A 12426-nucleotide genomic window follows, 5' to 3' on the forward strand; every position below is an offset into this window, starting at 1 on the left:
TGCAATATGCATGTGGATCCCATCCATTATCATTTCCGGTCATGCCGATTATCTTTCCTCTATAGACTAGATAACCACCTCAAAAGCCTCATTCCGCGTTAAGCTTTCAAATCTCATTCGGCGTTATATTTGGGACAAGTAAATAACCTTCGCAAGATTACCCAACATTGCCACTTTCAAAGACTCATGCTTGTGTACGTGTGCAACAAAACAAGACTCTGTCGCACCCCAATTTTTGCCCTACGCATTTAGTTCGTATTGAGCATGTCACATTCGTACTTCATGTGCGTTCATCGTTCATATCACATCGTTGCATATCGACCTTGCATTTTTGTATATTTGCATATTTTTCATTCGAGTTAAATATTTATCCGAAATTTCTCCTTTTTAGACGGTAAATGTATATATGTGTTTATTATTATTATTATTATCATTTTTGGAGTAAAATATTAATTTTATTACCAAAACAGTGTGGTTACAACCGATCAAAGATGATCCAGGTATCAACAAATATCAAAACACCTAAACAACCAGTAAACTATCTAATTTCAAAAGTTCCTAGGTGAATATGGCTTTTCACACATTTGGCAGACTGTGCCCGTAAGGCCACAGCAGATTGAATTTGGGGAACAAGATCTCGAGTAGGTGGGATTAGTTCAAAACAAAGAGCATTTCTTGTTTGCCATATGTGATAAATTGCTTCAGTAGCAGCCATGCGTAACAAAACTCTTCTCCATCCTTTCTTTTTAGTTTCCATACTGAGCCAAAAACTTTCTTGTCTCCAATTTCCAGCCTGCCTTCGATAGCCTAACCAGTTCAGAATGCAGCACCATATCTGGGCCGTGTATCTACATTGAAAAAATAAATGCATCATAGTATCCTGTTCACCACAAAAAACACAAACCCCATCAGTGATGATATTAATCTTTGCAAGTCTGTCTTTAGTAGGTAGTCGTTCCCAGAGGGCCAGCCAAGTGATAAAGCAAGCGCGAGGTCGGGCAAAATTCTTATAAAACATTGCTTTCCATCTCATATCAGTATTGCTACCATGGATTTCAGCATACATAGCATTAGTTTTGTACTTTTGTTCCTGAATACTCTTTGCCCAGTATTCACTAGCATTAGCAGTCTCTCTAAGTTTGATGATGCTCTTGATTATCCAAGAATGAGTATCTTTCACATGCCATTGCATAATGTCTTGACCCTTCAGATAATAAGTACTAAACCAGCGAATTCAGAGCTTATCAGCTTTCATCTGTAAATTCCAAAGCATTTTCAGAATGGTGGCCTTGTTCCAATCAGCTAGATAAGTGAGGTTTAGGCCTCCAGCATTCTTTGGTTGGCAAACTGCATCCCAGGCTACTAGAGATTTCCTGCCACTTGTTTTCCCCGACCATTTTGATCACACTTTTGGGAAGTGGGAATATTTGCATCCAATATCCAGTTATGGCCATCAAGGTGCTCCTAATCAATTGATTTCTACCAGCATAGCTCAAGAGATTAGAGGACCAATGGTTAATTTTATCCACCATTCTACTAATGAGAGGCTGGCACTGGTTAATGGTAAGTCTCCTAGCTGCAAGAGGGACACCCAAGTATTTGAAGGGGAATGTGCCAATACCATATCTGATCCCATTAGCTATGTGCTGCTGACTTTGGGTAGAAATGCCACCAAAGTAGATTTTACTCTTTGTTGGGTTTGCATTCAATCCAGTAGAGCTAGCAAATTGATCAAATCTCCTCATAAGGGCTTGGACAGATTTCTCATCACCCCTAGAGAATAAAAGCAGGTCATCAGCAAAGCATAAATTTGTGATTCCTAACTTGGCACATTTAGGGTGGAAACTATAGTCTTTGTCAGCTTTCAACTCTCCCAGAATTCTATGCAAATACTCCATAGTTAACACAAAAAGCAGGGGTGATATAGGGTCACCCTGCCTTAAACCTCGCTTAGCTTGAAGAATCCCACTTATATTACCATTGATCATGTATCTGTATGAGACGGTTCTGACAGTCAACATTACCCACTTTATGAACTGAGATGGAAAATTTAATTCAACAAGAATCTGCTCAAGAGCATCCCATTCAACCGTATCATACGCCTTCTGAATATCAATTTGCAAAGTGCATCTAGGAGAGATATGTTGCCTATTGTAGCCCCTCAAGATTTCATAAGCCAACAAAATGTTATCATGGATAGTTTTTCCTGGCAAGAAGGCAGTTTGGCTATCATCCACCACATAGTTAATAACTGAGTTCAATCTCTTTGTGAGGATCTTTGAGATTACTTTGTAGATGGTTGTGCAACAGGCAATAGGGCGCATTTCCTTCATGGTCTTGGCTTCTTTAGTCTTAGGTATCAATGTTACAACCGCGCAATTAACAGCTCGATGCATCCTATTGTTGATGAAGAAGTCCTGTACAGCTTTAATAATATCAGTCTTAATCAAATTCCAGCTAGCTTTAAAGAATCTTCCAGTGTATCCATCAATGCCAGGTGATTTGTTGTCTCCTAGGCTCTTAACAGCATTAAAAATGCCAGGTGATATTATTATCATTTTTAAATATCAAAAAATAGGTATTTTATTTAATTATTTTTTTCTTAGTTTATTTCTATTTAAAAAAATATATATTAAAAAAATGATTAGTTTATTTATTATTTTGTTATTTTAGGTTTAGATTAACTTTTTTTATTATCAAAAAAACATATATAGTTTATATTTTTTATATTTTTTATTCTCCAAATGGTCAATGCCAAGCACAAGGGTCCAAAATCCCTGCTGAGTCCAATTTGCTGCATCAACCAAACATAAGAGTCCAAAACTCTGCACAAGGACCTGCTGCACATCTGTCCAAAAAATGCCAAAATGTTCATCAAATTGGCAAGACAAAATCCTGCATTAGAAAGCACAAACAGCAGTTAATTGTAATTGTTCAAAATCCTATCCCAATTTCCCCCCAATTTTCATCCAAAACCTAATCAGATACTCTATAAAAGAACAGATTCACAGCACAAGAAAGGGGCGGCAGAACCTCATTCTACCTCTCAAACTTCTGCAAAACTTAGTTCAAACTCACCCTTCAACCTCACAAAACCCTCAGCCTCAACAAACAAAACCATAAACTTCACAAAAACGACTCACACAAAACTCATTCACCTTCACCACCTCAAAGACCTCCATAAGTCTACTCCATCAAACCTTCATCACTACCTTCATACACAGGAACCTCCATTCAATCCCAAAACCAAAACACTGTAACCTACAAATACAACAACCCGGAACCATCATCATCTCCACAACAACAACTCATAAGAGGCAGAAGAAACAGGGATAACAAAAATAGCTGTGAGTTTACCTTGAAGCAGTTGACAAATTCATCGCGTTTTGGTTGGTTTTCGATTACTACAAATTATTGATGATTGCGATATTACTGTTGTTTATTTGTTGTTGTTGATTCTTACTTGTATGAAATTGAATATCTGTTGTTGCAATTCCTGGGTAATTGTTGTTGATTTGTTAATACTTCTTGATATTGGATGAACCGATTGAGAGAGATCGAGTGAATCAAGTTTGAATCACTAGAGAGACGAGAGGTCGATGATTTTGTTGTTTCGGTGAAGGATGTTGTTGTTGTAGTTGCATCCATAGCAGAGAGATAGGATAGGGAGCGTGTTTGAAGAAGGAGGCCGGTGGATCACATTAGCCTTAGGGTTTTTCTTCATAACTCTCAGTTTGGGCCTTTCAACTTGGTCTTTGCCTTCAGCCCAGCAACGTTTTACTTCTAGCTCACCCTCCATGTCTGCAGTTCACATCTCTTCTTTGGCTTATTCTCTTTTGTTTTGTCTTGGGCCAGCTTTGTTTGAAGCCCACCGAATTAGCTAACTGTGCACCCCCTGTTCGTGTTCTCTTTTAGCCCATTTATATTTAGTTTTCCATTTTTATTTTAATACTTGCTTATCATTTTAATTTCTTTTTATTTTCTAACAAAAATACAAAAACATGTCATTTAATTAGATTTTATTTTATCTCCTCTTATTGATACTTATTAAAATAACCAAAAAAAGTTTTTATTTAAATAATAATTTTCTCGATCCAACGTCGAGCTTTTCTTCTTTACAAAAATCCCTTAAACCATACCGAAAGATCGAGTGACAAGAAGTGTACACCTCTTGAATACCTCGATTCTTTTGGATTAAAACATTAAATAAAAATCTTTCTTAATCAAATCAAAGTGATTAAGTGACAATGGGTGAACACCTCTTGAATACCTTGATCTTTTGAACCTTTCTTTAATCAAACCAAGAGGTTAAGTGACAAGGGGTGGACACCTCTTGAATACCTTGATCTTTTGAACCTTTCTTTAATCAAACCAAGAGGTTAAGTGACAAGGGGTGGACACCTCTTGAATACCTTGATCTTTTGAACCTTTCTTTAATCAAACCAAGAGGTTAAGTGACAAGGGGTGGACACCTCTTGAATACCTTGATCTTTTGAACCTTTGTTTAATCAAACCAAGAGGTTAAGTGACAAGGGGTGGACACCTCTTGAATACCTTGATCTTTTGAACCTTTCTTTAATCAAACCAAGAGGTTAAGTGACAAGGGGTGGACACCTCTTGAATACCTTGATCTTTTGAACCTTTCTTTAATAAAACCAAGAGGTTAAGTGACAAGGGGTGGACACCTCTTGAATACCTTGATCTTTTGAACCTTTCTTTAATCAAACCAAGATGTTAAGTGACAAGGGGTGGACACCTCTTGAATACATTGATCTTTTGAACCTTTCTTTAATCAAACCAAGAGGTTAAGTGACAAGGGGTGGACACCTCTTGAATACCTTGATCTTTTGAACCTTTCTTTAATCAAACCAAGAGGTTAAGTGACAAGGGGTGGACACCTCTTGAATACCTTGATCTTTTGAACCTTTCTTTAATCAAACCAAGAGGTTAAGTGACAAGGGGTGGACACCTCTTGAATACCTTGATCTTTTGAACCTTTCTTTAATCAAACCAAGAGGTTAAGTGACAAGGGGTGGACACCTCTTGAATACCTTGATCTTTTGAATTAAAATACATTAATTAACAAGGACAACAAGTGACAATGGGGCTCGCTCCTGTTGAATACCTTGGGTAAAGACGCGCTAGGTGCACACCTATGCTCAATCCTTTACTAAACGTCCGCAAATATCTCCTTACCATTTTAAAACTCTTTTCATAAACGAGACACTTAATCAATTTTAAAGTGCGAACATACTTCCACATGTGAAGATCTAATATCTTCCACTCGAATGCGATGATGGCAAAAATCTTGTTTTATCATTGATTTAGTCATCCATTCTTGTAGTGATCTCATATCCATGTGCGCATAGTATTTTCATTTGAAAGCGATTGAGTACCTCTCGCTAAAATCAACCAACAAACTTTTCGTGGTTCTTAGCCCGAACTACGATTGCTCTGACTTTCCCATTGCACGAGGGAATACGTAGGCACAAGATACAAACGTCTTGGCGAGCATAATAATAAAAAAAATCATTTCTTTTTTTCTTCACAATAATAAAACTCTTTCTTTTATCTTTTCTCGATTAATAAGCTAAAGAACGCAAACATTACGCTAACACTCAAACACGAAACTAACTAAATGGGTCCCATCGAGTACGATGGAGGTGAGGGGTGCTAATACCTTCCCCTTGCTTAACCGACTCCCGAACCCTAATTTGGTTGCGATTACCATCTTATCCGTTTCTTTTTATTCGTGGGTTTTATCGATATTTTCCCCTTCCTTTTTGGAATAAATAAAGTTCGGGGGCGACTCTGTTGTAATTCGAGCGCGCGATAACGCTCGAGTCACATTTTTACCGCTACAGAAAGTGGCGACTCTGCTGGGGACTATCCTAAGAGGGTCAACCCTAGTTTAGTTTGTTTTATGTTTGAGTGTTTGCTTTTGTTTGTTTATTCTTGTGTTTTTTGTGCTTATTTTCTTTATATTTATTCTTGTATTATTTATGTTTCTTTACTCTTGCTTTACCGCTTTTTATTTATTTCTGTATATACTCAATTGTGGGTATGGGAATGATACTTGAGTGAAGCTCTCAACCCGAGCTTTGAAAAACAAGAGAAAAACATAAGTTAGGAGGTGGTTGTGTAGTGCTAGTCCCCAAGGTGAACACCTTGAATGGCTAATACGAAAACCCCACTTGGAGGAGACTTATTCATGAAGTTTGTCATAAGATGGTTCGCCCATCGCATGGCAGAAATCTGATTTCGTCGCTAACTCCAAGGACCTTTAGAACCCGTTCCATCTATGGTGATGTAGGTATCTCTACTATCAAAAACCTTAGAGCCATCATGTGAGGGATTCTTGGGTAAAAGAACATAGAACTGTCTTATTATAAGAAGCTTTCCTCAGTAGGTTCTGTTATCCCATTACAATTATCATTTTAATTCAGTCTTTGTACAACATCGTGTTGCATTCCATATCATATGACATTGCATCATTCCTGCATGTAAAAATAAAAAAAAAATCACGCATCTGCCTTCATACATTCAAGTTGTCAATAAAAGACTCATTCTTTTGTCTTCATCCTCGAGTGGTCTGTCTACCGTCAAGTTGATTCTTCAACACATTGAAACAGAGGAATGAATCTTAAGACTATGGAAGAACTTCAACGAGGCCAAGATTTGCTAAGAGTGGAATTTATCCAATTTAAGAGCCAATATATCAGACATGATGGATCATCCTCGTCACTGATTATTTCACTAGGCCATGTTTCCTTACTGTTTGCAATTCCCTTGTTGGTACTGTGTGCTGCATTGAATGTTGTTTGTTTCAAAATGTTAATTTTAATGAAATGAGCATTGCATATTTGAATCAATCCATTCACATCCATTGTGTGTTTCTTTATGCTTTATCTTTCAAAAAAATAAAAATATATTTCTTCTTCATCAAACTTGTGTTTTATGCAAAGATTGGAGGGAGGATGATGAAAATAAAATACCCAAAATTGTTGAATTGTATGCTTTCAAATAAAACTTTGCTGATGATGTAAAGGCATTGTTTCAATCCCCAAACACTGGAGAAATAAGGAAGTTAATCCCTTGTCAACCCCTTTGAGCCTAGAAGTTGGTATTTCTTTCTGTACGAAAAATCCCGTATTTTATTTAACCTGGGGCAGGGTAGTTCTCAGTTAACTTGTTTATGCATTCAATTTCAAGAAAATCATTAAGTACGCCTTTCAATAAGGGTTTCAATCAAAAGTGACCAAGATGGTTATCATCAATCATTATCAAGGCAGTCACTATCTTTCCAAATAAAAAAAAATATTTTAAAAAAAAAGCCCGCTAAGTCAAAAACTACGAAGGAGACTTAGGCAAAACTGGGGCATCCCGCTGACTGTGATATCAAATGGAACAGTTCAGGCAAAAGATAGGGATATAAAGCAAAAAAAGAGAAGTCAATAAATTCCTTGAATAACAATAAAACGTTGTGACTATCAAAAGGAAGAGGTGACTGCCATCTCAAGGATTCCCTTGGCCTTTAAACCATCGTCATATGAATAGGTGCAATTCCAAAGCCTCTTGGAACCTGAATGTATAGTTTGATTTAACTGAGCGTAGGATTGAAGTTCATCGCGAAGAATGGGGTGGGTACAAATATACTTTGAGCCTATATCCTTTGTTTCTAAAACCGTGAACCAAGCCACGTTACAACCCTTAAAAGACCTAATTGAAGCAAGGTTTATTTTGAAAGCATACTACAACAAGGTTGCGTTAACGTGACTCCTAAAGATCTTTGCAAATCGTTTGTTTTATCATACCTTTGCTTTATCCATCACTTTGAATGTCTAAACAATTGTGTTTGGACTTTTGATTCATTTTCTTTACATCAATAATATCATTCCTACAATGATTTTGATTTCAAAATATGCTTTGAGCATTGCATTAAAATTACCATTTTTGAACGAATATTTTATTTGCAAGCAAGTACTCATCTTTCAAGGAAGTTCAGACAGTCAAGAGACTTGATCAGTGATCTTATCAGGGGCACGTTACTTCAAGATCCTGTTGTTCAAGATTTATACTAGGGCAAGTGTTCCCGACATTCATCTCAAAAACTGAAGCAAGGATCAGTTAACAATCAGTCAATCAGGGGCAGTCTCCTTCAGCGATCCCCAAGCGGTTTATCAGTCCTTCCCAAGAGGATCATCAGTGTGACATAACAGAGTTGGCAATGTTCTTGTGTTGAGAAATCAGAGTTCCAATCTAAACCTCACAAAAGAGTCTACCTCAGTTATCATAACCAATTGCATTACATTAACCATTCATAAATCATGCACAAAAATTTCATATACCATCCATATTCATGTGTATTTTCCCGAGTCTTGTTATTTTTAACATCTTACCTTATGGTCTAAGTCCAAATTACTCGGCTTTTGTCAATCTTCTGTCCCATTCATGTTTTGTCTTGAATGTCTCTGGTATTTCCTTTTCAAAGTCCAATCATGTTTTACCTCGATTGTCTTTGTTGCTTCAATCATGTTTTATCTTGATGTTCTTCAATCATTTTATCTTGAATGTCTTCGATCATGTTTTATCTTGATTCCCATCTAATACTTGAGTCAGTCATGTTTTATCTTGGTTGTCTTCGATCATGTTTTATCTTGATTCCCATCTAATACTTGAGTCAGTCATGTTTTATCTTGGTTGTCTTCGATCATGTTTTATCTTGATTCCCATCTAATACTTGAGTCAGTCATGTTTTATCTTGGTTGTCTTCAGTCATGTTTTATCTTGATGTTCTTCAGTCATGTTTTATCTTGTTTTTCAATCATGTTTTATCTTGCTGTTCTTCAATCATGTTTTATCTTGATGTTCTTCAGTCATGTTTTATCTTGGTTGTCTTCCATCATGTTTTATCTTGGTTTCTATCTGACACTTGAGTCAGTCATGTTTTATCTTGGTTGTCTTCAGTTATGTTTTATCTTGATGTTCTCCAGTCATGTTTTATCTTGATGTTCTTCAGTCATGTTTTATCTTGTTTTTCAATCATGTTTTATCTCGTTGTTCTTCAATCATGTTTTACCTTGATTGTCTTTGGTGTTGTCCAATCATGTTTTACCTTGATTGTCCGTTGATATTCTCCGATCATGTTTTACCTTGATTTTCATTTAATACAGCCTCGTTCATGTTTTATCCTGGGCATCTCATATATTCTTTTCCCGAAGTTCAATCACGCTTTACCCTGAATACCTTTGTTGACTATCTTTCCTCTCCGATTTCATTCATGTTTTACTCTTAAATGTCTTTGGTGTGATCGCTTGTTTCAAGCCTTATTCCCCACAGAATTCAGAGTGTCTCATATCTTATTGCATTCAAAAAGTGTTCATTGCATTCATGTCATAAGCATTGTTGCGGCGATCTTAGGACAAAAATTGTGTACTTTGTATTTAAGTCTCTTCATATCTTCGATAGAAGAAACTTAAATAGGGGCATCTGTCGCACCCCAATTTTTGCCCTACGCATTTAGTTCGTATTGAGCATGTCACATTCGTACTTCATGTGCGTTCATCGTTCATATCACATCGTTGCATATCGACCTTGCATTTTTGTATATTTGCATATTTTTCATTCGAGTTAAATATTTATCCGAAATTTCTCTTTTTTAGACGGCAAATGTATATATGTGTTTATTATTATTATTATTATCATTTTTAAAATATAAAAAAATAGGTATTTTATTTAATTATTTTTTTCTTAGTTTATTTCTATTTAAAAAATATATATTAAAAAAATGATTAGTTTATTTATTATTTTGTTATTTTAGGTTTAGATTAACTTTTTTTATTATCAAAAAAACATATATAGTTTATATTTTTTATATTTTTTATTCTCCAAATGGTCAATGCCAAGCACAAGGGTCCAAAATCCCTGCTGAGTCCAATTTGCTGCATCAACCAAACATAAGAGTCCAAAACTCTGCACAAGGACCTGCTGCACATCTGTCCAAAAAATGCCAAAATGTTCATCAAATTGGCAAGACAAAATCCTGCATTAGAAAGCACAAACAGCAGTTAATTGTAATTGTTCAAAATCCTATCCCAATTTCCCCCCAATTTTCATCCAAAACCTAATCAGATACTCTATAAAAGAACAGATTCACAGCACAAGAAAGGGGCGGCAGAACCTCATTCTACCTCTCAAACTTCTGCAAAACTTAGTTCAAACTCACCCTTCAACCTCACAAAACCCTCAGCCTCAACAAACACAACCATAAACTTCACAAAAACGACTCACACAAAACTCATTCACCTTCACCACCTCAAAGACCTCCATAAGTCTACTCCATCAAACCTTCATCACTACCTTCATACACAGGAACCTCCATTCAATCCCAAAACCAAAACACTGTAACCTGCAAATACAACAACCCGGAACCATCATCATCTCCACAACAACAACTCAGAAGAGGCAGAAGAAACAGGGATAACAAAAATAGCTGTGAGTTTACCTTGAAGCAGTTGACAAATTCATCGCGTTTTGGTTGGTTTTCGATTACTACAAATTATTGATGATTGCGATATTACTGTTGTTTATTTGTTGTTGTTGATTCTTACTTGTATGAAATTGAATATCTGTTGTTGCAATTCCTGGGTAATTGTTGTTGATTTGTTAATACTTCTTGATATTGGATGAACCGATTGAGAGAGATCGAGTGAATCAAGTTTGAATCACTAGAGAGACGAGAGGTCGATGATTTTGTTGTTTCGGTGAAGGATGTTGTTGTTGTAGTTGCATCCATAGCAGAGAGATAGGATAGGGAGCGTGTTTGAAGAAGGAGGCCGGTGGATCACATTAGCCTTAGGGTTTTTCTTCATAACTCTCAGTTTGGGCCTTTCAACTTGGTCTTTGCCTTCAGCCCAGCAACGTTTTACTTCTAGCTCACCCTCCATGTCTGCAGTTCACATCTCTTCTTTGGCTTATTCTCTTTTGTTTTGTCTTGGGCCAGCTTTGTTTGAAGCCCACCGAATTAGCTAACTGTGCACCCCCTGTTCGTGTTCTCTTTTAGCCCATTTATATTTAGTTTTCCATTTTTATTTTAATACTTGCTTATCATTTTAATTTCTTTTTATTTTCTAACAAAAATACAAAAACATGTCATTTAATTAGATTTTATTTTATCTCCTCTTATTGATACTTATTAAAATAACCAAAAAAAGTTTTTATTTAAATAATAATTTTCTCGATCCAACGTCGAGCTTTTCTTCTTTACAAAAATCCCTTAAACCATACCGAAAGATCGAGTGACAAGAAGTGTACACCTCTTGAATACCTCGATTCTTTTGGATTAAAACATTAAATAAAAATCTTTCTTAATCAAATCAAAGTGATTAAGTGACAATGGGTGAACACCTCTTGAATACCTTGATCTTTTGAACCTTTCTTTAATCAAACCAAGAGGTTAAGTGACAAGGGGTGGACACCTCTTGAATACCTTGATCTTTTGAACCTTTCTTTAATCAAACCAAGAGGTTAAGTGACAAGGGGTGGACACCTCTTGAATACCTTGATCTTTTGAACCTTTGTTTAATCAAACCAAGAGGTTAAGTGACAAGGGGTGGACACCTCTTGAATACCTTGATCTTTTGAACCTTTGTTTAATCAAACCAAGAGGTTAAGTGACAAGGGGTGGACACCTCTTGAATACCTTGATCTTTTGAACCTTTCTTTAATCAAACCAAGAAGTTAAGTGACAAGGGGTGGACACCTCTTGAATACCTTGATCTTTTGAACCTTTCTTTAATCAAACCAAGAGGTTAAGTGACAAGGGGTGGACACCTCTTGAATACCTTGATCTTTTGAACCTTTCTTTAATCAAACCAAGAGGTTAAGTGACAAGGGGTGGACACCTCTTGAATACCTTGATCTTTTGAATTAAAATACATTAATTAACAAGGACAACAAGTGACAATGGGGCTCGCTCCTGTTGAATACCTTGGGTAAAGACGCGCTAGGTGCACACCTATGCTCAATCCTTTACTAAACGTCCGCAAATATCTCCTTACCATTTTAAAACTTTTTTCATAAACGAGACACTTAATCAATTTTAAAGTGCGAACATACTTCCACATGTGAAGATCTAATATCTTCCACTCGAATGCGATGATGGCAAAAATCTTGTTTTATCATTGATTTAGTCATCCATTCTTGTAGTGATCTCATATCCATGTGCGCGTAGTATTTTCATTTGAAAGTGTTATACCCCAAAATTTGCCCGCATCTTTTTTCAAGAAAACTCCAATCTGAAAATTAAGAGTCTCATATAACCATGGATTTTTATTTCAACAAATATCCTGACATATGAAATACTTAGTTTTTAGAATTTTTCTTATACAGTAATTTGGCTTGCAGTTGAATTTATTCTTACGCAAA

At 36.2% G+C, this 12426-nt stretch overlaps 1 protein-coding gene across 1 annotated transcript; it reads right to left on the minus strand.

Annotated features, from left to right (window-relative positions):
- Nucleotides 1–538: 538 nt before the first annotated feature.
- On the minus strand, nucleotides 539–1192 carry LOC131659296 (uncharacterized). Its single transcript, XM_058928508.1, has one exon. The coding sequence runs from the start codon at nucleotides 1190–1192 to the stop codon at nucleotides 539–541; it is 654 nt and encodes a 217-aa protein (XP_058784491.1).
- Between the last annotated feature and the right edge of the window lie 11234 nt (nucleotides 1193–12426).

This window comes from Vicia villosa, linkage group LG3 (genome assembly GCF_029867415.1).
Source record: "Vicia villosa cultivar HV-30 ecotype Madison, WI linkage group LG3, Vvil1.0, whole genome shotgun sequence".
NCBI classification, from domain to species: Eukaryota; Viridiplantae; Streptophyta; class Magnoliopsida; order Fabales; family Fabaceae; genus Vicia; species Vicia villosa.